Here is a 26,256-nt window from a genome sequence, read left to right as displayed (position 1 = left end):
TGTGACTGACCTCTTGGTTTTGTTTTTTAGATTTATTAACTTTTTGAAGGACTACAATAATTCAAACTTAACTATATCATTTTCTGCCGAACGGAGTATTGAAGATGAAATCAACCGGGAAAGCAACAGTGATATTAGCGTTGTGTTGATAAGTTATCTTGTTATGTTTGTATACATCTCCATAGCTTTGGGACATATCCAGAGCTGTAGAAGACTGCTGGTATGTGTATAGTTTTCACTGCTATAAAGACTGAAACTATAGCTTGCTGATAGCTTTAAGTGACTTAAATATTTTTGCAGAATGCTCATGTTCAATTTCGTATTAGAGCATTGAGTCTTCCTTGGACAGGAGTTACAGGGAACAGTATTCTTGTCATACTTGATAGTTCATGTGTTCTTCATAGTCTCCACTAAGTATTATCACTTGAGATGCTCAAGATGTACCGAGTTAACTTCAGCTTTAAGACTTGTAACTTCAAGTTTGATTCTTTTTTTTTTTTTTTCTTAATGTCTGGTTCTTGAAAAGAACCAGAAAAGTAAGTTTGCTACTAACTACACTAAATGTAAGAATATGGCTTTTACCTTTGCTATAATCTGTCTTGTGTGATGATGCTTGTTTAGTTGACAGTCAGTACACCTTTTTTTAGGTGGATTCGAAGATCTCTCTGGGCATTGCAGGCATCCTGATTGTACTGAGCTCAGTAGCGTGTTCTATAGGCATTTTCAGCTACTTTGGAGTCCCACTGACACTGATTGTGATAGAAGTAATTCCTTTCTTGGTGCTGGCTATTGGAGTGGACAACATCTTCATTATGGTTCAGACACTTCAGGTATATATTCTTTCATACAGATTCTTCTAAAAGTGCCTGTCATTTTTGAAGGCTGTAAACTTAAACCAGAAGGTCTCCTGCATTCCAGAGCTCAGCTCAATCTGAGCAGCTCTGGACTCTCACAGAATATCTAGTGCTCTTGAAGAGAGCCAAGATTCTATGTACATTCTACCTTCACAACCCCCCCTGCCCCCAGGTTAAAAGTCTCTGCCTTTTCTTACTGCTGGCTGATACAAAAAGATTGTACAACTTGACTGGTATTTTGATCGCTTGTAAGTTTAACATATTGTGAGCAGTAATCATGAACTAAACTACATACTTAAGACTAGAGACTTCTGAAACCAAGTCCTGGTGGGTAATCAGCTTCTGAATTTGACAGGCTCAGTAACCCACTGAAACTGGCACTGCCTCTGGCAAGTGTGTAGTTTTGGCTGAAGTACTCAACTTAGTACTAAATTTTAAATTTGAAGCAAACTAAGAGGTAATGTTCATGGTGCTCTTGTTTTGGAGAATCTCAAGCTGTTTAACGCTTGTTAATGTGGTGAAAACAATAAAAGTTCACGATACTGAAAAGTTTTGAGTTTTTTTAAAGCCATATGAAAGAGCTTCCTAAATTGTGTGATTCCTAATTATAATAAATTATTGCCTTAAAACAGAGAGATGAGCGCCTTCAGGGTGAAACTCTGGATAAACAGATCGGCAGAGTCTTGGGAGATGTGGCACCCAGTATGTTTCTCTCATCTTTTTCGGAGACTGTGGCATTCTTTCTTGGTAAGTTTTCTTTAGTATTTGAAGATCAGGGCCTTATACCTGTGTGTTGCAAGAATAAATGCAAAACTAAAGTATAAAAGCAAAGTAAGAATTTGTATAGGAAGTCTAGCTTAGTTGTTCATTGCTCTAAGCAAGCTGAACTTCTGCTGGGGATAGGCATGGTGGTACTTTGAGTCTGGCACAGTTAAAAGATCTATTTCTGAATCTGTCATGCTTTTCAGTATGAAAGGCTGGAGCGATTTACTGACTTGCAGTGATTGACAAGTCTAAGTTTGACTTTAGTAATAGATCAAATGTCAATGTGTATGAACTTCTATATCACATTTAGTCATCTTGCCACTGCTTGGAAAAATGCCTCTGTGACAGAGTATGTTTGAGGTTCATTTTACAGTACATGTTAGAGGTATATCTTATGTTGTAACTCTACAAATATAATTTGGCCTTCTTTCATTATGGACTTGTTCACCTGGAGGGCAGTTTATCACTGGTCCAATTTGCATTGGAATGGCTTAATAGAGGAGCAAGGTATTGCATGACAGCACTCCTTAACTTCCCTCTTACACAGTCTGCATGTACTTTTGGAGTTAAGAAATGTCTTAAAACTGGTCACTCCTTTGCATAGCCTTAATGCTGTTAATCAGGTCAAAGACAGCAGCTGTAGCCAGGCTCATATCCAATGTTTTCTTTGCTCTGAAGAGAAAGGCTTTGTCCTGCTAAAAGGCTAGCACCTAAACTGGATATTTGTCTAGAAAATGCTCATGCGTTTCTAGGAGAAGAGAGCTTGCTTAACAAACTTGGTCACTTCCTTCAGGGACACTGTCTACGATGCCAGCAGTTCGCACATTCTCCCTTTTTGCTGGAATGGCTGTGCTCATAGACTTTATTCTTCAAGTTACTTGCTTCGTAAGTCTCCTGGGCTTGGATATTAAGCGTCAAGAGGTGAGTACAAATGCACCTGTAAATACAGTGTAATGGGGATGATGACATCCACAGAAATGCACTAATCTGGCATTTAATCCATTTTTCAGGGGAATAGACTGGATATTCTGTGTTGCATCAAAAGCAGTGAAGAAACGGGTGGAGTCCAGCGTTCTGAGAGCATGTTATTTCTGTTCTTCAAAAATCTGTTTTCTCCATATCTGCTTAAGGATTGGATGAGACCAATAGTAGTATGTATACTCTGTTTCAAATAAGCAGTCATCTAAACTTGAGCAAAAGTGTAGCAAGCCTGAAGGCCTAAATAGGGAAAAAAAATCTTCAATACAATGAAACAAATGAAGCCTCTAGTATTTTTGCTTTCAGCACTAGTATAGAAATAAGCTTTTGTAACTGCAAGAGTAATGAGAATACACAGAGGCTTGATCATGGATTGTCCAAAGCCCAGGTTTAGGAGTTGCATTACTGACAATTGAATTACTTTAGTCCTATGTAAAAATCAAGCACATGTTGGCTCTTACCCTGCATTAATCTAGAATGTTGTTGCTGAATCCATGCTTCAGTTTGGAGTTACTGTACTTATTTATGGAAGGTGTGTGTTTGTATCTTTCACTGCTTATTTTTAAGGATAAATTTCCATATGGTTCCAAAGGGAACTCTGAGTAGCTAGGTTTTACTGCCTGTAAACTGTAGTACTGACTACTTAGCACTGTTTTACTAAGCCTGGCTAGCATACCTAAACTAGAGCCTCTTTGCATGGTTCCTATTAGCTTAGTAAATTACTCCTATTGCTTGTTGTTTCTGTACAGTTCTCACTTCCATGGATTTGCTTTTTTGCAGATAGCAGTGTTTGTGGGTATCCTGTCATTCAGTACAGCAGTTATGCACAATGTAGAGATTGGACTGGATCAGTCTCTCTCAATGCCAGATGTAAGTCCTATGATCGTGTCACTGTTCAGCAGTTTGTGGCTGAATTGAAAACATTGATACCTTGTTGTGCTCACTCAACATATAATAACTCAAAACCCTCTCTTTAAGGACTCCTATGTAATCGATTACTTCAGCCACATCAGCAAGTACCTTCATGCGGGTCCCCCTGTCTACTTTGTCCTCGAAGAAGGACACAACTACACCTCTTTGGAAGGGCAGAACATGGTGTGTGGTGGAATGGGATGTAATAACAATTCACTTGTCCAGCAAGTCTTCAGTGCTGCGGAAATTGGTAGCTAGTAAGTCTTTCATGCCTGTCTCTGTGTAGTTGCATGGAAAAAAATGTAGCTGACCAGTGTGTCTTTCTGATTTAGTTCAGACTTAGCTGTTGGTTGTACAACTGACACACTGTTGTATTTGCATTATACTGTGGTTTTGGGAGGGAGGAGAATGGAAGAAGCTGCGGCAATCTTCTAGAGCTAGCTGGGCATTACAGCTCTTGGATGGGTTACTGGAGCATGGGAATATATGGAGAGCTAAGTAGCTTGGGTGAGAATGAGTTGACATGGCATAAGTTGGCACTGGAGAGATCAAGGGATATATGTTCTGGAATGAAATATAAAATTACTGATGATGGATATGTTGCATTATTTTTATTAGCACAAGGATAGGCTATGCCCCATCGTCCTGGATTGATGACTACTTTGACTGGGTGAAGCCACAGTCATCCTGTTGCAGAGTCTACAATACCACTGGACAGTTTTGCAATGCTTCAGGTATTAGCATCCATCTTGTTCCTAGGGGATTAGCTTGGTTTATAAGTTTCACAGCCAAAACACTTTATCGTGGTATGAGTCAGGTGAACTTACTGCAAGTGGGCATTTCTTGAGTTGCCCTCTAATTTATTTGAACTGCTGTTTGAGTGAACTTTAATATTCTACTGGAATGCGGCAGGCTAAAGACAGTCAGACTACTTAGACGACTAATGTAACTTGCTATAAAAATTTTGATCCTTCTGCTGGTTTCATTAGAGCACACAAACTTAGTGCTCTGGTTTTGTTCAGGTCGTTCAGTTTGGTGTAATTCTTATCAGGTCTAATGTAGGTAGTACACAAGTAACAGAGTTCTCTGTTAGCCCTTGCTTTAGTAGTAATAAATAAAAATAAAGGACTATAGGTTTTATACAGAATTCCAGGGCTGATCAGTTAGTTCATCATTAAAAATGCTTTTTATGGAATCGTATCCTGTAATATTGCAAGTCAGAAGTTACTACTGTTAGGACAAAGAATGCTTGATCCTGTAGCTGACATTCTTCCTGTATTTCTTCAGTCACTGATCCATCATGCACTCGTTGTCGACCACTGACTCAAGAAGGCAAGCAGAGACCACAGGGCAAAGACTTCATGACCTTTTTGCCCATGTTCCTATCAGACAACCCTAATCCTAAATGTGGCAAAGGGTAAGAGTCTTTATTTTATAGATCTCGCTTAGACCAGTCTGTCAAAGATACTTGCTCTAGACTTATGTCTGCAAGATTATCTAGTGTCCCCCCTAAAAGGCATACAAACATTGACATCTCCCCTGTTCTGTAGTACTTTCTGAAACAAAACTGGAAAAACAAATGCATCATCAACTAAATGGAACAACAGCTTTCCCCTGTACAATGAGGAACAATTTCTATCATCAGTCTCTTCTGGAATATCCTATGCAATCTTGAAATGTGTGGTGCTCTGAAGCTTTTATAGTTTTGAAAACTGCCAGAAAAAACTAACAGCTGTTCTGCATTAGCCTCCTGAATGGCACCTACAAGTGGGCTGGAGGAGGACTATTTACAAGGGCATACGTAGGGATAAAACAAGGGGGAACAGCTTTAAAATGAGAGGATAGGTTTAGATTAGATGTTAGGAAGAAATTCTGTGAGGGTGGTGAGGCACTGGAACAGGTTGCCCAGAGAAGTTGTGGATGCCCTATCTCTGGAAGTGTTTGAGGCCGGTTGGGATGGGGTGTGAGCAACCTTAGTCTGGTGGAAGGTGTCCCTGCCGATGGTGAGTGTGGAACCAGATGATATTTATGGTCCCTTCCAACCCAACTCATTTTATGATTCTATAAGATTATAAATTATAAAAGCTAATAAATTTGAATGATGCTGACACTTGACATCTAATATGTCACTATGTTTATACAGAGGACATGCTGCATATAACTCTGCTGTCAACTTTATAAACAACAAATCTGATGTTGGAGCTTCTTATTTTATGACTTACCATACTGTACTGAAAACATCATCTGATTTTATTGATGCCATGAGGAAAGCTCGGATTATAGCAGATAACATTACTGAGACCATGGGCATCAAAGAGAAGAACTACCGGGTGTTTCCTTACAGGTATGGTTAGATCTTTCTTGCCTTGGTGACAAATACTCAAGCAACAGAGAAAAAGTGCTGGCTAATAACATATTAGAGACTTGAGTATTGAGTTTTGTCTAACAGAAAGTAATGCAGAGATTATGGAATTTCTAGTAAAACCAGAAAGATACATTCTATATCCATATCACTGACTTCTCTTTACTGTGGTTGATAATACCTAACTTCAATCAAGAAGCCTGTTGTTCACGACAAAGGTAGCTCTGGCTCCATTTTGGGCATTTCCTAGCTTTCATAGTAGGATTTAATAGTTCAGACATAAGCAGATATGTTGACCTGGGTACTTGCAAGTTGTAATATGAAAGTATTGACTTCAAACAAGTTATTTAAATGCCAAGCAAATGCAGCAGGGAGGTCAAGTATAAGAGTACCGTAATGAAATTGAGTTGGAATTGGTATCTGTACAGCTGAAATACTGATTTCTTTGCATCAAAGAATCCTATCCATACTTACAGTCTGTCTGCAGTAGCTGCTGCTACTGCATACCACAGTGGTTCTCAGGACCTACTTTCTGGTATCTACTAGCTACTTATGTTGAAGTGTGGGAACTACCCTGACTTCCAGACACAACCTTTATTTGAAGTGTTAGTGAGGAGTTGTCATATAACAGCCAGTGTTCTATTGGAGTCATTCCACTGATACAAGGAAGCCAGTTCCTAATGGTGAGTTCTGTAATGGTAGGGAACTACTTTAACCTTAGCACAGAAGTTAATCTAGTGTTTGGACTAGATACAGCATACAGCAGGGAAGATGGCTAACAACAACCTCTCTTCTTTCCACAGTGTGTTTTATGTCTTCTATGAACAATACTTGACAATTGTGCACGATGCTATCTTTAACCTCTGCATCTCCTTGGGATCAATATTTTTGGTGACAACTGTGCTGCTTGGTTTTGAAATATGGGCTGCTGTTGTAGTTTCAATAACTATTGCTATGATAATCATCAACATGTTTGGAGTGATGTGGCTCTGGGGCATCAGCTTGAATGCAGTTTCATTAGTAAATCTTGTCATGGTAAGTCAACAAGACATCCCTCTGCTTCTGTTTCCAAGTCTTGAACAGTTCTGTGTCCTAAGTATATACTCACAATACTGAGCAGTATTTCACTACTGAACTTTGACAGGCATTTGAACAACAGTGGAACTATCTTAATACACAAGTTTGTTCTGACAACTAGCCCTAATTGTCATAAGATACTGCAATCGAACTGTAAGCTGCAGTGCATCTGGTGGGGGTCACTTCAGTTCTGCAGCAGCAGCTGTATTGCTGCTGTATAGGCCAGGTGCTGCTCCATATTAACACAGGTTGTTCGTGCTGAAGGTGAGGATACTTAGGTTCATGTTAGGGCTTCTGCTCTATTTGTGTTCTACAGAGTCGATCCGGGACGTGCTAGCCACGAGTATTGTTCCTGCATAAACGGAAGAAATCATGTGGGCAAAGAGTACCTTAGTAAAACACTCCAGAACTAGCTCCAGCAAGCAGCTATTAGTTGCTCTGGCTTACCATGCTCTCTAGAGGTTTGTGGCAGGTCTGAGAAAGTTACAAGAGTAAACTGTTGGCCCATGTTACAATTAGGTGTATGTTCAAGCAAATCTACCTACTAGATAAGGCTAAAATTAGCCTTAGTAAATGACTAAGCAGATGAACTGCTACAGTATCAAATCAGGATGTATATGATATTGTTTTTCTAAAGCAATGTTATTGCAGCTATAATAGCTGTGAACTGATTTTAGTGTTCAATATTCACTGCACACCTGCACTGAAGCCAGCTTGCTTCAACATCAAGAAACTTTTTGTTTTGGAGGTCAAATCTTGTATCCTGCTTCCTGTTTGATTGTCTGTTGGTAATGACTGGTGCTAGAACACAATACAGTACCTGCAACAGCCTCTGGAAAGCAACTAACACTGAGCTTGTAACTTCCCACACCATTTTAACCCTAGGGAGTGATCACAGCTGCTAGGAACCTTTCTAGCCTTACAAACCTGAGTAGAAACCTTGCCAGCAAAGTGCTCATCTAAATGATGTTTCTGTGTATGTTTCTCTTCACTCTCCAGAGCTGTGGTATCGCTGTGGAATTCTGCAGTCATGTGACAAGGGCATTCACTGTTAGTACTAAGGGCAGTAGAGTGGAGCGTGCAGAAGAAGCTCTGTCTCACATGGGCAGTTCAGTAAGTATCTACTATATGGGGGGCAAACAAGAAGCCAAGTTACAACTTTACTATTTCCTTAAAAATAATACAGACAATAGTCTTCAAGTCATAAAGATGGCCTTGCCTTTTCTTTTTGGAATACTTAAAACTCCTTAAGGTCAACCTAGGTTCCTACTAGTAATAGGGATGATGAAGACTACAATTTTTAAAATGATGCTACTAGTACCTAAAAGTAGAATAGAGCTAAAAGCTTTAGCTGAACTAGCAGTTTGGATAAACCTCAAATTGTCCCATTAAAGTGCTTCTCTCTTCCAAATACTGAGAGGTGACTAGGAAATGTTATTTTGAGCATGGGAGGCAATTGGAGCTTTGGGAACACAAGCAGGGCTCAGTGTTTAGGCAGTACTGTCATGTTACTTATTTAAGTGACCTGGATGGGGTTGGACTGGGACTACTCTGGTGATGTGTGTACTGGACCTAGGTAAGGAACTTCACTGGAATGAGTTACTTCAAGTAATAGTGTTCATCTGTATTTGCCTGAAGGAGAAATTAAACTAGGTGACTGCACAGATCAGAGTAGATTTTTAATCATACTGAGCTTGTCCTGTGGGACCAAAAAGATAAATTCTTCTCCTGAGTGAATCTTGGATTTCGTTCTAAGGACTAACAGGGAAGGAGCCTCAGAAGACATAAGAATTTTACTAAATGCTAAACACTTGAAGTAAATGGGTTATCTAAAGCCCTACTTACCACTTAAACACTTTTTTTTTTTCATTGACAGGTTTTTAGTGGTATCACACTGACCAAATTTGGAGGAATTGTAGTATTGGCTTTTTCCAAATCTCAAATCTTCAAGATATTCTACTTCAGGATGTATCTAGCTATGGTTGTGCTGGGAGCGACACACGGACTAATATTTCTTCCAGTTCTGCTTAGTTACATTGGTAAGATGTGACAGTCTGCTCTAAACCACACTTCAAACAAAACCAGCTAGCTGTCTGTGGACACTTTCCATTAAATGGAAAATATTGCAAAGATGAAAAGCAGTACTTGAATGTGCCTCTCTCATTCAAGCCTGTCTGTTGGAAACCAAGGGCTGACTGGTGGCAATGCAAGCTCACTGTTGTGGACTTGCTGAACTGAAGCAACCACAGCCTGGCCTGTGTGGTTGCACTTTGCTGTGCTTTGTGGAGGGCCCATGTGGCATGACTGGCATGTCTCAACCTGGGGCCAGGATGTGGATGGAAGCAACAAACCTCTTCTGGGACGCTGTTCCTGTGTTAGCAGAAATAATCTTGCTTTGTGGTGAGGACGGTCCAAACACTGTCCTCTTGAAAGTAGAAACACGTGCATAGCGTAGTTCTTAAAAGTAGACTTAAACTGAGCCTTTACTTAATGGGGCTAAGACTGATTCACCTACCGCTGCCCTTGTTGCTGCTGCTGACAGGTATTAATAGCTAAGCAGAAGCATGTTTCTGAAGGTTAAGCTGGACCTAGACAGTAAGATCATGCACGCTTCCTGATGACTGTCTGATTGTCTGTAATGCTGAGACTGTGGAGTAACTCTTGTGTTCTCTTACTCAGGCCCATCAGTAAATAAAGCTAAAACTCGTGCTGCACAAGAGAGGACCAGAGGTACAGAACGGGAGAGACTCCTCTACTTCTAGTTTTTTAACAGTGTTCAGTGGACTTCCATGAACTGTGGCTTAGGCCCAACTTTCAAGAACTGAAGTGCAGCATTGTTCTATGACTATCACACTGTAACCACCACTGACTTGACTTCTGCACACATTCAACTAGATGATACCAGCTGCGGCTTTGGACATAGCTTTAAACTCAGGAAATGCTAAGTGTGGCTCAAATAACAGTATTACTAAAACTAGATGTGTTAATAAGATTTATAAAATACTTCTGTTTTCAAGAGGTTGCATCTTTTTCTTCTAGAAACCTAAACCAGCTGTATTGAGAGTTGAATAGCATTTCGTCAATGAAATCGAGGTGATGTGGATGAGAATGGACTGCTAAACCACTGACACTAATTTTAAATGCAGGTCAATGCAATTTTTGTCTCTATTTTTAGGGGGAAGCCATCACAAGTTGTAATATTTTTAGTACTATTTGCCAAAATGTCTTGTATATACTTTATTATAAAATAGCAATTTTGTAGTTCAAAAATCTACTTAAATGCAATAAATTAAGTTTATACATTTCAGTGGAAGAGTCTTTCAGAATGTTGTGGGCTTCATGAGAGCTTGTTCTCCGAAAACTTGTTTGAAGAAGGTGACATGTTCTTCACAGTGCTCACCTAAGGGCGATAAAATAAAAGTTACCGTTCACTTCACAACTCAGAAACAGAACCAAGATTGTGTAGTTTCACTTACCTTAATTTATTAGTACTAATTCTTTTAATGCTCTTGAGTACAGGAGTTTAAAAAATAGAAAGCAGTGGAATACTGAGGAATTTGCAGTCCTGTGACTAGTATTCTAGTGGTTAAGCAGTTGTTTGATCCATCTAATTCCTGGATCTAGTTCGTGTACCTAACCGGCAGATTCATATCCATGAGAGCCCTTTACTGTCAAGATACAACATGTTGGAGTGGGATTCTGCGCCTACAGACTGTCGGGTGATCACAAACATGTTGCTGGTGCAAGCAGTTTAGCTTGGGTTTTAAAGGAGGAGGAACTGTACTACAAAACAGGCCTTGAATTCTTGTAATTTGTGGAAACAGACAACTGAACTCAAGGGTTTCCTGACCCAGTTGCTGACCTCAGGAGAAAGCACTAATTGGAGATAATGGCTCTGCTAAGCTAAGCAGTGAGAGCAACTGCAAGTCAAATAGGTTAGTTAATCTGCAGGTTTCTGCTTGGCTCAGTCTCTTTACTCCTAGTCTTTATAAAGGAGTAATACAAGTTAATTCGGAATGATGCTTAAAGGTAAGCCTAAATATAGACTAAAATGTACCGGGAGTTTCATCTTCTAATACAGACTCAACTGGATTGGTAGCAAAACAAATCTTAGTTCTGTTTGAACAACCAAGTATCTTGGTCAAACTGCTTATTGCTTACCTGGTGTGAAACTAGGATTTCCTCGTAGCCGCTGATTTCTTTGTTCAAAGAATCGAAATATGGTATAGAAAAGCATGTCATCTTCTGCTTGCTTTGCTGCATCGAGGAATTTGCGGGCTGATATGCTGTCATGTCCTCCAATACCCCTGATGAATCTCAAGGCAGCCAAAACTTGGTGTTTGGACAACAGAACTTCCACTATTTCATCATTTGCTGTGGAAAGTCTCTGTGAAGTCAATCACAGCTGTAAGATTATGCTTCTAATGAATGCAAATGACTGAGATGCTAGCTAGTCACTTCAAGTGTGATCAGGTAAGCTGTTTGACCAGTCTAACCCACATGTGACATGGAGTTATGATAGTCAGAAATGCTTACTTTTAACATGTCCAGGGAGAGCTGATGTGCAGGAGGGTAAATGCTTTCCAGGGACAGTAAGAGACAAGCCTAGAGCAAAAGCAGAAATAATCTTAAAATTACAAGGACTTCCCACCTCCATCACCAGTTTCTTGAAGCTGCTTGTCTCACATACCAAAGGCTTTGAGTCACTGAGGACATGGTACTGCAGAAACTGATGGAGCATGTAGAACAAGTTGTGTTGAACAAGGGTTTTGATGACCAGCTCATACAAGTAGTGCTGTGAATGCAGGAAGAAGACCATCAAAGGTATGTCTCTATACCAGTTTTTACAATCAAAAAGGCAGTATTGTATAGGACTGAGACACGTGACCAAGACTGGACTAAAACTCCATTTCATGGAGTGGGGCAATATACTTGGCATATAAGTGATTTACCTGAACTGCAATCTGGAACTGGTTGAGAGAGCGAATGTATTCCATCAAGACTGCAATAGTGAACTTATGAGGTGCTTCCTGGACAAGGAAGAAAGTGTTAGGTGGAACTTGCATAGCTTCTCTATTTATGACAACCCCGTAAGAACGAGCATCAAAATACCCTAATCCTGACAAAGCCTTCTGCAGCCTATCTCAAGCAGTCAGCTTAAGTTGGCTGCCCTGAGCCTGCTGCCAAATTAGCTCTTCAAATTGCTTAATTTAATTAGCCCTTAAAATTGACTTACCTTCTTCTCTGTAAATACAGACAAAACATGTGTGTACATGTCAGACTGGTCAATAACGGCTTGAGTGCGGACAGGACGTTTCAGGAGTGGATTACTTCTACTCAGGCCTGTTTCTACCACCTAGAAGAAAAAAGTTTTTTTTAAAAAGAAAACTACTGTTGTAGTACAGTTCTAGTCAGACTCAGCTGTACAGACAGTTTTCTACTCTGAACATAACTACGAACATATTAAGGAGGAAGTTCATGTTATACTAGATGCATCTTGTTCAGTGGGGCTTTCCTATTACATTTAAAGCTGCTTTTTAAAGTTATATAAATGCAGCTGCTATTATATAGCAGCCTCAAAGCCAGGAGATGAATCAAACTTACTACACTGATGTAATACTCAGATTTAGAAGGATTTTGAGTATGTGGCTGTACTCTGAGTGCTTGAACTTGGTTTTGTAACAGGAATTATGAGATGCATCAGGGCTGAATATTTTATGCAGTGATACAGTGTGCAGTGAGATCAGTGGTTTGGAAACTAAGGTATCAGTTATTGATTCAAAGTTGCTTTTTGAGCTTCTACCTTCTTCCTGCTTTCAAGTGCTGGGGTATGTTAGTCATCACTCTGAACATGAGCTATGCAGCACCTGCCACCCAAGTGCTAAGTGGAGGTCTTAGTGCACCTTGCACAGCAGACTTCTACTGGGAGCCTGAGGCAGCAAGGAGCTTGGGGTAGGCCCAAATTTCCTAAGTAGAAGAGAGCATGACTTCACCCTGATGCCACCTGAAATGGAAACAGCATCATCCCATCTCTGTAAGCTGCTGTAGCCAACATGGCTTACCATAGTATAGCTTTGCTCAGCTTCCAAGTACTTCTTATATTCATGATTCAGTTTGTCAAAAACAGTTGCAATCACAGACAGTGATCCCCTTTCTGGCTCACTGAGCACTGAAAAGAAAAAGAACTATGAGGGGAAAAAAACAGGGACTGTAATGTTGCCTTTTTCAAAAGGTGATCTCAAATACATCTGACATGATTGAAAGCATTTCTTAAAAGTTTAAAATTTAAAGTTATGGGGGGGTGGGGAGTTGAATTCTTTAATGCTGTTAAATTCCTTTAGAATGGTGACTGAGGGTAATCTAGGCAAATGACACCCAACAGGACCAAGTTGGCTTCAGAGGTGATCTTAAATCTAAGGACAGTCCAGCTATCTTGGGTGAGTATGTATGAATAAGCACTGAAGTACTTTGAAGATACAGATAATGCATTTGAACTTACTCTGAGAGCATACAGATAGGATAACCATTTTGCATTCTTTTCTTTGGAGAAGGAAATCCATTAGTTTTCCTTTATCTAGCAAGAGGTTAACTACAGGTTCAAGTTTCACTTGAAGACTCCAGAGGTAACCTTGATTTGAGAGAGTAAAACAAAGTAAATTGCCTTATATAGTATAGCCTTTTCCACCTTTAAACAAAAACACATCTAGTTTATCACTTATTTGCCTATGTTTTAGAGCAGCATTACCCTTGAAAAGTTGTAGTAAAGATATAGTGTCATCCTCAGTTATCACTACCAAAAGCCATCAACTTAGCAGATGTACCTAATAAGTCCCTTACATTTTAAGCTGCTTTGTGCACTGAAGGTATAAACTAGTGCCACCCTGACACTGAATATTGTAAAGTCCAAGAGCTCACCACTTACCTTCACTTGCACTGATGATAATATCAGGTTGAAAGACAATCCAAGAAGAAGAATCTAAATGTTAAAGTTTTAACATTCATATTAACATTGATTCTCAACTGTTGCTACTGAATCCACATTACTGTACAGAAGCAGATCCCATTAACATACTTTCATTTACTGTCACTTGTGAGGTTTTTGAACCATGTTCTTGGAATTATATCTTCAATTCTATGGTGTACCTATTCAGTAATTTCATACATGTGTCTCAAATGACCAAGAAATGTGGTATTATACTAGATTTCAATATTTACAACTCTGTGAAAGCACTGTGTTACGAAAGACATTATTTTTTTGAAGTACATATGCATAATCAGCTAAAGCTGCACTTAGGGGGTCAAGGTAACAAATGCTAGCTTCTTCTGTGCTTGAGGTTCTTACATTTGGAGAGGATTTAAAGGATACAGAGTTTACATGGAACAGGAGCCTGACTTGTCACAGAAGCTGGACCTGCAGGGAAAAAAAAAAAGAGCTGGAAGCTGTCCTAACTACAGTTTTATACTGAAAAGGCAAGTATGGATTGTAACATTGCAGCATGCAGTCAAAAAGATCCATTTGTGTAGCCAGATGTTCCACAAGGAAAATCTGACACTGAGAAGGCAAACATATTCTTCAAAACACGATTGTTTGGTTTTTAGCTGAGGGAAATAACACCTGCAGAACTATTCCAGCTCTAGTACTATAATTCTAAATACACTGACTCCATTGGCTGTGTTTATATGTAATCACTTCAGTTCCTTTGAAAGGAAGGGTGATTTGAATTCTGACCTTCTGTTTAATACAAATCTACACCTGCAGATTTATCAGTCATGCTTGCTAACATGTGAAAGAGCTTTTAATGTGCAATCTTTTTTGTATAGAAGCATCTATCTCTTCTACAAGGAGAACCTTGCTGCTTTACCACTTGCTAGTGAAACTGTGCTCAGACTACTTCTAGCTACTTCCAGATTGAGGGTATTACCTGCTACACTTCTAGGACAGGAGAACAAAAAGCTAATCCAAGAGGAATCATCTAAGTGTTTAAGGCATAACATTGATCACAGTGTTACTTCTAAACTGGTCTCAAACTTGATTCTGACCCTGGATTGTCTTTCAGCCTTCTTAGCTTCCTAAGTCACACAGTTGAGACTTAAGCCAGAAAAGCATAAAGTGCTTTTGAGCACACTCAAGTTTTTGTAGCTGTGGCCAAAAGAAACCCCAAACCAACAATTTTCAAGTGTAAAAGCAAAGTATTATGTGAAGTATGCACCTTAAACAGCAACTCTTACTCTTTAGGCACACATTTGGAACACAAATTTATGCTCAGTTACTCCTTACCTTCTTTTTCCCCTCACCCTCTCAAATACGTGTAATTGAAATGTTAGTAACCAGCATCCTAAAAATTGAAGCACTGCTTTAAATATTCTTGGTAAATGTTAGGATATTCATTATATAGTGGTTTTACCTGCTACAGGTATTTGATAGGGTTGTATTGATCGAGGTGGAAGTACAAATTGATGGATGGTAGCAGACCCATCAAATTCTCCTCTTAGTTTGATGTCAAATATAACTGAAGTCTGCAATTAAAAAGAGGAAATCAGTATTCACAAATGTGAATTACCACCCATTTACATGTATTCAGGCTGCTTTTCACATTTCTGTCTTGTATTCTCTGTTAGGACCACTGAATGGCTGGAAGGGATGTACTATGGGTAGGGAATGCTTCGCTTATCAGGCTCCTCAAACCTCCATTCCATCTGGCCTTGAAAGCTTCCAGGGACAGGGCATCCTGTTACAGGGTCTCACTACCTTCCTGTAAAGAGTTGCTTCCTTGTATCCAATCTAAATCTACCCTCCTTCCATTTAAAACCACTGCCCCTTGACCTGTCCCTACAGGCCCTGCTAAAAAGTCTCTCTCAATCTGTCTTGCATATGACACGACTTTGATATTCACATCAAATTCACTGCTCAGTTATGGATGCTAGAAACTGCAAGGAAAATTCTGCAACTTCCTGTGCTATCCTCATACTTCTACCATTCACTCTTGTTCAACTGAGGTCACTAACACTTCTACCCAGTACAGGCTGCCCTAGAAAACAGCTTTGCTTTCAGTTTCAGTGAAAACTGACTTCAATTACTGGTGTCTCCCAAAGTCAGGATGAATATGTTTTCTGAGTTTCTGTAGTCACATTTGTAGCTTGACCAAAATGCTCAAGATTAAGTGCTCTGAGTTAAATGCTAATGTGTCGAATTAACATGAAATGTAACTCAAGTATCAACTAATCATCCTAAGGAAGTAACACGCCCCAGCTCTCAAAGAAGAACATAATACAAGAAGCCAAAGCCTTTCCACAAGTTATGAGCAAAGTACCACTTTAGCTTTACCACTGACTAAGCCTTCCTACTGAGACTACAGACAAGCAAGTTTTACCTATGCTACCATACGCATAAGAAAGCTTGTGTTCATTCAGATTTTTACAGATCCAGGCCTTGAAACTAAATGAGCACAAGTTTATGTTATAGAAATGTATAATTCAAATGTTTGTGATATGAGAAGTGTCCCAGGGTTAATAACTTAGTATCCAATTTAACTCCACCTCTTTGCATAATGCTTTAAAAGCCTACACAGTGCAGCAGCAGAATATCATAGGAAACTTAACAAGAAGCAAAACCAGAGTGTATGAAAAAGCAGGCATTAGCAACAGCCCTGATTAAATGATAGCTCAACAAGGTAAAAGAATAAATTTGAATCTCTTATACTGTTATGGTTTTGATCCTACAAATACTCTGGCTTTTGGCAAGGGCAACATAGAAAAATATTTTCTTGAGTGTTAGTAATATCTGCCCATAACTTCTAAAAGTTACAGCATGATGTAACATAAATAAATCAGACCTCAGTATCCTGATGATGTACTACCACCAGGTTATCCACCACATTCAGTGCAAACTTCCCAGTTCTGTTCAGCTTTAAAATATGCGTCTTCTTACAGGAGCCCTCTCTGTGGAAACAAACAGAGATGAGAACTGGACAGTAAGCCTGTTTAGACTATAAAAGCAGATGTCTCTTTGTCCTGGTTTTGCTGGAACTGAGTTTATTTTCTTCCTAGTACCTGGTACAGTGCTGTATTTTGGATTTAGTATGAGAATAACATTGATAACACATTGATGTTTTAGCTGTTGCTAAGCAGTGCTTACCCTAAATCAAGGACTTTTCAGTTTCCCATGCTCTGCCTGCACGCAGGTGTGCAAGAAGCTGGGAGGGAGCACAGCCAGGACAGTGGACCTGAACTGGCCAAAGGGATATTCCACAGCACAAGACATCATGCTCAGTATATAAGCTGGAGGGAGTTGGCCAGGATGATTGCTGCTTGTGTACAGGCTGGGTGGTGAGCAATTGTATTGTGTGTCACTTGATTTTCATGGGTTTTTTCCCCTCCCTGCCCCTTTTCATTACTACTAGTTTTTATTTCACTTATTAAACTGTTTGTAATTTATGAGCTTTTACCTTTTTCTGATTCTCTTCCCCCTCCCAGCAGGGATTTGGGCAGAGAGTGAGCGAGCAGCTGTGTGGTACTTAGTTGCCAGATGGGGTTAAACCATGACACTCTCACACATACAAGAATTGCCCCTAATGTTTTTCATTCTGCTCTTACCTGGGTAAGTGATAGAGAACTACTTCTGCTCCTGTACTGTTGGAAGTCCTCGAGTGATGCCTCAAATACAGAACATAAAGCTGCCCGTATCTAACAAGACAACAGGATTAAAGCATTATTTTCAATTAAGAGCTCTACCAGTCTGTTAGAGACACACATTTTATCCTAAAAGAAGAAATGAGATTACTTAAATCAGGTAATCATATAATTAAAAGTGAAAGACTAAAACAGTACTTGATATATCACAATGCATGGCCTACACTCATGCAAGTTAGGCATCTCTGAACAACTCCTCTATCAAAATATCGATTAATAAATGAAACATTCTCAAAATTTCTGTACTAATCAAGAACGATTTCATGTAATACTTCTCAGTTTGCCTCCCCTCCCCACCTTTCCCCAAGAGGGTTGTTGATGTTTTGTTCAAGGCCATAACTGAAGCACTTTAAAGCAACGGCACTGCTAAACCAAGAAAAAGTGCAAGAAAAAGTTCTCTCAGCATCCCTAAAACTGTCACACTTTCCCAAAAAACACCTGATGAGTTAGATACGTACATTGTGGCCATAGCAATATCTCTTTCAGAAAGGCTGAGCTTGGACGACTTGGGTGCTGCAGGTAACTCAATTTCAAATTTTGATAGTTTTGACATGGTTCCACTCTGTTAAACAGCAAAACAAAAGCTGTCAAGACCTGAACCAGAAAGATCCCGAGCCGCCTTTCCTCAAATGCGTGTCGACAGCGCCCCCACGAGGAGAAGGATGGTCATAGCCGAAAAGAAAAGGGTTTATGCTTGCTTTCCTAAAACAATCCCCAGTGTGTGATTCTAAACGCATACTTCTGCTATTGTAACTTTACTTTTATAAAATCAACGTCTTGATTTTATAAAATCAACTTCAGCTAGAGAAATATTTCTATTTTAATTATGTCAAGATAAATTTGTATGCAAATCCCATGTAAAATTGGCCTGGCAGTTCTCAAGTTCCCTTCTCTCTTCCAGCAAAGTACATGCTCCAACTCTTAAATACCTGCTTACTGGGGAAAATATCAGTACGTCCTATTAGCCACAATCTCCTTTTGTTCCTGCTAACTCCAGAATCTGCCTTATACTTAAAGCATATCTTGGCTTTTGCCCAAGGTTTCCTCTCTCCCCTTCCTCTTTTCTATGGAATTTATATTTAAGCAAGTTTTAACAATTTCCAAAGCTTCTACTGAAATTCACTTCCTACTCTCATTAACTCATTCTTGAGTGTGAGGTATGAACACTACAGAAGTATTTCCTTTGCTAGAGCTCTATTTGCAAATACTGTTTTAGTACAGTACCTTTCTCAGGATATCCTTAAATATTACCTCCTGAACACATAATAAAAATTATTTAGCTTCAAGCTGCAACTTTAACACAAAATGTTAAAGAGGGGAAGCGTGACCTAAATCAACAGAAAGAAAACTGTGAGAAGCTAGTGAGTGGCTGGCTACTCAGCCACCTAAAAGAACATCATTTCAAGATGCAGTACAGACCCTACACAAGATTAACCCAAGCCAGGAAACTCACTTGAATAAGCTGCTTTTTTAATCTCTTCCCTTAGACTGCAACAGAAATCTTCCTAATCCCTTGACATGAGCAAGCAAAATGCTGTAGTTCTTCTCCTCGTTTTTAAAATCATCTAACTCCATGGTTAACTTAAAACAGATGCTAGTTTACACTACACTTTTTCCAAGACAAAAAGAAAAATATTTTCCCAGAAACTGCGAGTGTTGTTTACAGGGAAGAACACCAAGAGAAATAAATACTGCAAACAAAGCCCTCTTATGCTTGGGACAACTGTTGTTTCTTTCTTCTTTTTCTGTTTTTCATCCACTCACATTTAGAAGGTTGTAATCACAAACACAAGTGAAAGGCCCTTATTTTTTCTTTACCATACTACAGAGTGCATATGTCCTTATTAAAAGTAAATCATAAATACCTATTTAAGTGAAAAAAAAAAGATCACTTGAAAGACATTTAAGTTATAAAATACTTAGTCACCAATTTTTTTCTTTCCTTTCAGAAGATCAACTGTCCAACCTTGGCTGGACACACCTCTTTCCAAAGAGGATGTAAAAACCAGCAAATTACTTAATTTTAAGGCATCACCTAATGAACTACCTTATAGATTTGCTTATTGTCATACAAGGATGTGAACATGTGTATCTCTTGAAATAAATCCAGGAAAAGCAATAGAATACTTGAGTGAAGAAGTAGCTTAAGAAAAGGAAGCACACTAAATGAAAAGTTTGGAACACATCCCTTTACCTTGAAATAGAATGGCTGCAGGACATTGCCAAGGACAGTGGTGGAAAGAAGGATAACAGAGCTCTCTGGACAATACATGTACCAGTTGACATTAATACTCTGATTCTTCAAAAGTTTTAAACTTCGTTTCTCTGGTAATACCTGGAAACACAGGATATTAGCATTATATTACCAGCAATATCCAACAGCATAAACGGCACTACATAGTAACACGGGATAGTAAGTGAGAAACAATTAAGTGAAAGGACATTTACAGGGCTAAATTACAGCATTGGCCCCAATTTACTGTAGCTAAGGAAGTGCACATCAAATCCTCCTCAAACCCTAATGCAGTCAAAGGTGCTGTGTCTTCCCACTCATCCAGACAGGGGTATAGGTTCTGTCCATAACAGAGTAAACAGCTAGCTTGACACAACTAGTGAAATTTTATTAAAAAGTTCTTTTTACAATGTCTTTGCTGCGTTCACTTCCCAGTTTCCCTAATTTTTTATATTTTAACAACTAAAACAGTATATAAATCTATGCTGTTCATTTTAAGGGCTTAAATATCTTCTCTTAAAAAACATACTTTTTTGATTTGGTCCTTTTACCTGCAGGGTTGACATTCATAATCCTTTTAGGTGCTAAATATATATTTTCCCTCTCAATCAGCAGGAAATAATGCTGCTTTTCCAGTTATTTTCTTCAGTACAAGTTATTAGTAACAATAATTACATGAAACATCGTGTCTTAGCTCCAGGACTGAAACTATTGGGAAGTGTACAACTTTTTTTTTTAGGAAGTTTTTACATATCCCTCATTGTGACTGTCAGAAAGGGTTATTTATTCATTAGACTTCTTTAAAAACATATGTAAAGGTAATTACATGTTACACAGAGGAACTCAATGAGATCAATACAGGAAAAAGCTTCCAATTTGCAGAAGTGTATACTAGCTAGTCAATTATTTGCTCTTTGCTACATTTTAAGCATGCACACATCCTCCCTAATGCTAATTAATTTTGCATGAAGTGGTATTTCACATTAGATTTAAATACTCATTTCCATACAAGCCAAGAGCAGCTCTTAATTTAGAGTTCTCAAGGCTTAGTTGAGTACTCCTTTATACAGGGTCTTTAAACCTGTTCATGACAAATTTGCTCTGCTCCAAAAAAGTATTTCTCTCAAAAAAAAAATAATTGCAGTGTGCAAACCAAATGGCAGAATTTGTCTTTTCTTGAAGTGCACTTTCTCAATTGGAAAGACAGAAGAAAGGAATTCAAAGATACTATCACAAATTTACATTTTCAAATCTCTAAACATGTCCTATGGGAGTTATTTGTGTTACCTGGTAGAACTCAATTCCTTGATCTGTGATGAAGACAATTTCTGTAGAACTCGTCCAGCAGAATCCTAGAATATTGGCATTCTTTGTCTTTTAACAAACAAACAAACAAATACTCTTTTACTTGGAAAAATTAACTATTCACATAAGCTAATATTACTAAATGAAGAACATGAGACCAAAGGCAATTGAGGTATCCAGTCTCTGGAGTTAATACTTTTAGCCAGCCAGATACCCAGCACATATCAGTCGCTTTTATAAAGACTTCCAAAACTACATATGAACACAACTACTGTATGACCTGGATTTTTGGCAGCATGTAAGATTTACAAGTTTATTATACAATGAAATTTTATTTTCAACCTAGATAAAACTAGGTTCTTCTGCTTCAAAATGTACTGTCAATTCAACCAATTCCTGACACAAAAAGCAGTTTCCTCATGTTGAGAGAAAGTGGAAAAATTTGCAATGACTTCACTCAAAAGTCTACTTCTACTACTACACTCAGAAGCTTCACTGCCCTAAAAGCTTTGTTAGAATGGTTTACTCCAACACATAATCCTAAATAATGAAGCAGACAGTGCTTCAGCTTTAAAAGCTACAGAAATAAAGGCATTTTTGCAAATCAGGTGTATAAAAATCTACTTTATCATTCTCTTACTCCAAAATGTAATTTGTCTTAGTTAAAAGTTGGAAAGTACCAAATAATGACAATAGTACTTGTTTCTGGTAAAATAATCATCAAAAAATTAGAAGGATTATTTAAAAATACCAAAAATAATATCCAAACTAGTAATAGCTTACTATTACTGATTAGTGAAATTAGGGTAAAACATCCACAATAACACATCTGGCATTAATATCATTACTGTCCACTGTTTCTGTATCATCAGCACTTTGTCTCTTCTCCTTCCCAAACCTTGACATTTGTGGCCTCCACAGCATTTCCACTCCTTGCTAGGAAAGAATTACACTCACAGGACCAGGAAGTTTTTTATGAGATCGTCAGTACGTGTTTGTTCACCTTAATTTAGATAAATAGTGGTGACTGCATATCTCATTTACTCCACATTAGTATTTTGAAAGGTATCTCAACTAGTTCTGTTGTAGAGTAGAGGCCACCAGTGTAACTAACATTAAAGTTTCACTTAAGCATACAAGCTTGGGACATTTAACTTACCTTACATTCCTGTGTATATTCTAGCTGAGGGCTATCTGGAATAAAATTCAAAAAATCCTGCAAAAACACCCATTAAGTGTATTAGAAGTTATGAAGACAGACTGGCTACATACATAGATACAAAGGAACAGATACTAGTTTATCAAATTGTTTTGGATGGCATATATCAAAGAAAAACTTGACTCACTATATTCCACTTCACCCCTGCCAGAGAATTCTTTATAGAAGTTGGCTCCCCCTTATACTTTTTCTTAAATGATGATATTAGCAAGACAGTAATGCTGCCTGTCCAGCCTCTCAGGATGATAGAGGAATTTTTCACTACAGCTCTTGTTAGCCACCAGACCTCTTGAACATTTGTCTCAGAGACTTCTACTCTGGTACGGTAAGGAGAAGATTTCCAACTCCAATTCCCTATCTGCAGGGTGTAGGTTTCTTACCACACTCTTCAAAGTTCTCTGCACAGCCAGAATCTTGTTCCCCAAGGAAAATTTGATGCACTTCACTTCTCCTTTATCTTCCATTCTATACAGAAAGAAACAGAAGTTATGAAATTATCTTCTAAAACAATTTATTACAGAACTCTGTAATGTACCCTCAAAAAAACGAGGAGAGAGGAAAAAAGTGTAATGCAAATGATTCTGAATACAGATGATTACTGTTGCCTGGCAGTAATGGATTCAAAACCCAGACTGAAAAATTATATCAGCTTACTCTTCAAAAGAACACATTTTTTACAGAATCACAGAAGAGGTTGCACAAATTAGCACCTAAGGTCACTACGAATGCTCAGCTCTGTTGGCCTGTGGTGTGGAACTGGAAGACTTGTGGGACTACTCAAACCTGCATTATTGGTCCTGTCCCAGTGACTCAGGAGTACTGTGGCATCCACCAATATCCTGCAATCAGCTCCTTTACTTCCAGGACTACACCTAATTAACACAAGCCTACTTACTTCCTCTTTAGGACACATCATTTGGAAGAACCTCTTACGTTAAAGGGACAGTGAGGCTGTTTTCACACCATCTCATGAAGTTCTCTTAGTATTTTCAGCTCCCTCGGGATTTGTGACAAGGGTAGTCAAATAAAAATAGCAACTTTCAGGAAGACCCTATGCAATACCTAACAGATCACAGCAAACACACCTCAACTACGAATTGTTTCACCCACATCTATACTGAAGCAACCTTCGAGTGAAAGGACACTTCCTTAGACATGGACAGCAGAGTTCAAAGAGCCATCACTCTTGACAGTGGCATATATAAAATAGTTTTCTAAAGACAAAGTCATTTAGTTGAAAGTATTGTTGTTGTCAGATGCCGCAAAAAATGTTTCCACAAGAAACAGAAGGCAGAAAAGAAGCCAAGTTAGGTTAAACAAGGAACAGAATGCAAGAAACCCACATGTAGATTTGTACACTGTGCTTGAATCATAGGCGTAAAATTCATTAATTATACATTAAAGTTTACTTCATTCTGTTTTACTTGCTAACTGTATCCTTAGAGAAGTCATTGCCACTGTAGGAATCACAAGTCTGAATATCCATATTCTCTTGCGTGTTATAGCACATTTTAATAAAACACTATTGTTTAAAAAAAAAGAAGACACAGCCTAATAACTTTTTTTCCCCCCCAGAAGACTATAAATTTGTAAGGGCAAAGCATACCATCCTAACTGCAAGATTATCACAGAATCACAGAATATGCTAGGTTGGAAGGGACCCACAAGGATCATCGAGTCCAACTCCTGGCCCTGCACAGGATAAGTTTTATGCCTGAATTACAGCAAGTCAGGAATAAGCACCTAATTTAAAGATCGCATAATTTCGTCCCCAAAGGTGCCTTACCTGAAGGAGATGGGATTTCTATCCTCTAAACCTTTAACAACAACTCCTGTAGCTCCACCAGATCGAACAGCAAAAACCTACAAAAAAAGTTGTGAGCATATTTTTAACTTGTTCAAAGTCATAACCTTAACATGCTGCCTTTTCTATAAGCCACGCCTTTAATTCTTCTTTTACTAGATACAATTTTTGTTCTTCCACAGATCTGCCAGTTCACACTAAGATAATCAATTCCTCAGTGTGAATAATCAATTCCTTCCTCTGGACTTCCAAGTTTGCTTAGAGTTGACAGGTTTCCAATGGTATTATTACAAGTCTTGTAGCATATTCTGAACTAGCGGGCAAGTTAAACCAGTAAAAATCTCTATAATCTATTCTCTTTTTTTTCTTTCCTATATTAATATTTTCCTAAATCAGGTGTTAGCAAAAGTATCCAAGACATCAGGGTATTGTTTAAAACAAAAAGGAAATCAGCTTGGGGATTGGGAAGCGATGCAACTCAATGACCCAGAAGCTTGATCCTGGCAGAACATGCTACTAGAAGGAATAGTTTAATAGTAATCTGCAGTTTTGCACTGGTGAGGCTGCACCTTGAGTGCTGTGTCCAGTTCTGGGCTCCGCAGTTTAGGAATATTGTTGAGGTGCTGGAGCATGTCCAGAGAACTGTTGAAGGGTCTGGAGCACAAGACATATGAGGAGTGTTTGAAAGAGCTAGGGCTGTTTATCCTGGAGAAGAGGAAGTTTAGGGGTGCCCTTATCCCTTTCTACAACTGCCTGAAAGGAGGCTGTGGCCAGGTGGGGGTCAGTCTCTTCTCCCAGGTAGCAAGTGACAGGACAAGAGGACATAGTCTTAAGCTGCACCACGGAGACTTAGGTTGGGCATTAGGAACAATTTCTTCCCAGAAAGGGTGATTAGATACTGGAATGGACTGCTGAGGGAGGTGGTGGAGTCACCGTCCCTGGAGGTGCTTAAGGAAAGACTGGATGTGGCACTTAGTGCCACGGTCTAGATGGCAAGATGGTGTTCAGTCAAAGGCTGGACTTAGGTTAGACAACCTAAGTTGTCTTATTTCTTGCAACGGCAAGAAACACATCCCAGAAGTACTGCCTGCTCTCCAAACACCCCTGATATGTCCACACCACATATGGCAAAGCCGTGCCATCTATACGGGGAAGAAAGCTTGAAGGTTTTGACTCTGTGAATGCTGAGGTCGCAGAATGGTTACGGGAATTAGACAGTGGAATGTATCCACACCTATATAAGCCTGATGACAGATTGTGGATCTTTTAGCTATACTGAGCTCAAAAGCCCACAGGGGTATTAAGGAAAACATGCTTAAAAGCACTAAAAGCCAAGAAATGGTCACCCGGGTCTGAGACACAAGTAAAGCTAAAAATATTAATTTTTTATGATTATATTGAATTTCAGGAATTGAAAAGACGGTGGCAGGGGAATCAGAGACATTAAGCTAACAGTGAGGTGACAAAGTTTGACAATCATGCTAGGACGCTTGGAACAAAAAGGAAAAGTGCTGACTGAAGAATTTCAGAAAGACCTCACGGCAGCGAGAGTAAGGCAGGTAAAATTCAGCCTAATAAACTGGGGGGGAGGGGGTGGAATCTGCCGCCTGTAGCACGATGACAAGTCCCGAGCCAGCACCCGGAGGGAAGGGGAACAACCAGGCTCATGCTCAGCAGCCGAGGGGAGGGGAGGAAACCAAACCCGGGCGTGAGAGCCTCCAGACCCCGCTCCTCGGAGAGCAGCAGCGGGCTGTGCCGAGCCCCTCGGCCCGTGTGAGGGCAGGGAGGCCCCGCCGCCCCCACCTGCTTGTTGGCCTCGTCGAAGAAGACGCAGTTGACGGGGTTCGCCTTCTCGAAGTGCACGGGCCGCGCGCACAGCGCCAGGTAACAGCCGCCGCCCTCCCCGCCGGGCCGCGCTCTCCCCTCGCCGCCTTCTCCTCCTCCTCCTCCTCCTCCCGCTGCTCCCGGCGCCTCCTCCTCCGCCGGCCCCGGCGGCTCCCGGCTCATGGCGGCGGCCATGGACGAGCCCCCCCCACCGCCGCCCGGGCCGCCGCTTCC

The 26,256-nt window shown here is 39.6% G+C and overlaps 2 protein-coding genes across 2 annotated transcripts in view; one reads left to right on the top strand and one right to left on the bottom strand.

The window, feature by feature from the left end:
* NPC1 (NPC intracellular cholesterol transporter 1) overlaps window positions 1-10,255 on the top strand; it is a 27,302-nt gene extending 17,047 nt beyond the window's left edge. Inside the window, exons 12-25 of the mRNA XM_051774802.1 lie at window positions 31-220; window positions 648-830; window positions 1,487-1,601; window positions 2,413-2,540; window positions 2,630-2,770; window positions 3,378-3,467; window positions 3,576-3,766; window positions 4,128-4,243; window positions 4,797-4,926; window positions 5,653-5,853; window positions 6,675-6,906; window positions 7,948-8,061; window positions 8,825-8,987; window positions 9,628-10,255. Of these exons, the coding sequence (XP_051630762.1) occupies window positions 31-220; window positions 648-830; window positions 1,487-1,601; window positions 2,413-2,540; window positions 2,630-2,770; window positions 3,378-3,467; window positions 3,576-3,766; window positions 4,128-4,243; window positions 4,797-4,926; window positions 5,653-5,853; window positions 6,675-6,906; window positions 7,948-8,061; window positions 8,825-8,987; window positions 9,628-9,710 (2,077 nt within the window). The 3' untranslated portion in view covers window positions 9,711-10,255. The remainder of the gene's footprint in view (window positions 1-30; window positions 221-647; window positions 831-1,486; window positions 1,602-2,412; window positions 2,541-2,629; window positions 2,771-3,377; window positions 3,468-3,575; window positions 3,767-4,127; window positions 4,244-4,796; window positions 4,927-5,652; window positions 5,854-6,674; window positions 6,907-7,947; window positions 8,062-8,824; window positions 8,988-9,627) is intronic.
* On the bottom strand, window positions 10,171-26,256 carry RMC1 (regulator of MON1-CCZ1). Its single transcript, XM_051775207.1, has 20 exons — window positions 26,002-26,256; window positions 24,181-24,257; window positions 22,775-22,859; window positions 22,335-22,391; window positions 21,158-21,244; window positions 19,832-19,972; window positions 18,096-18,199; window positions 17,542-17,631; window positions 16,782-16,887; window positions 15,354-15,465; window positions 14,315-14,359; window positions 13,871-13,924; window positions 13,448-13,576; window positions 13,011-13,117; window positions 12,185-12,304; window positions 11,901-11,978; window positions 11,639-11,743; window positions 11,485-11,553; window positions 11,110-11,335; window positions 10,171-10,348 (listed from the first exon to the last, which is right to left on the bottom strand). The coding sequence occupies exons 1-20, from the start codon at window positions 26,215-26,217 to the stop codon at window positions 10,269-10,271; spliced, it is 2,088 nt and encodes a 695-aa protein (XP_051631167.1). The 5' UTR covers window positions 26,218-26,256; the 3' UTR covers window positions 10,171-10,268.

This window comes from Manacus candei, unplaced genomic scaffold, assembly GCF_025592945.1.
Source record: "Manacus candei isolate 608988 ecotype Guabito, Panama unplaced genomic scaffold, ASM2559294v1 h1tg000008l, whole genome shotgun sequence".
In the NCBI taxonomy this organism is placed as follows: Eukaryota; Metazoa; Chordata; class Aves; order Passeriformes; family Pipridae; genus Manacus; species Manacus candei.
This window is presented reverse-complemented; position numbering and strand designations above follow the sequence as displayed.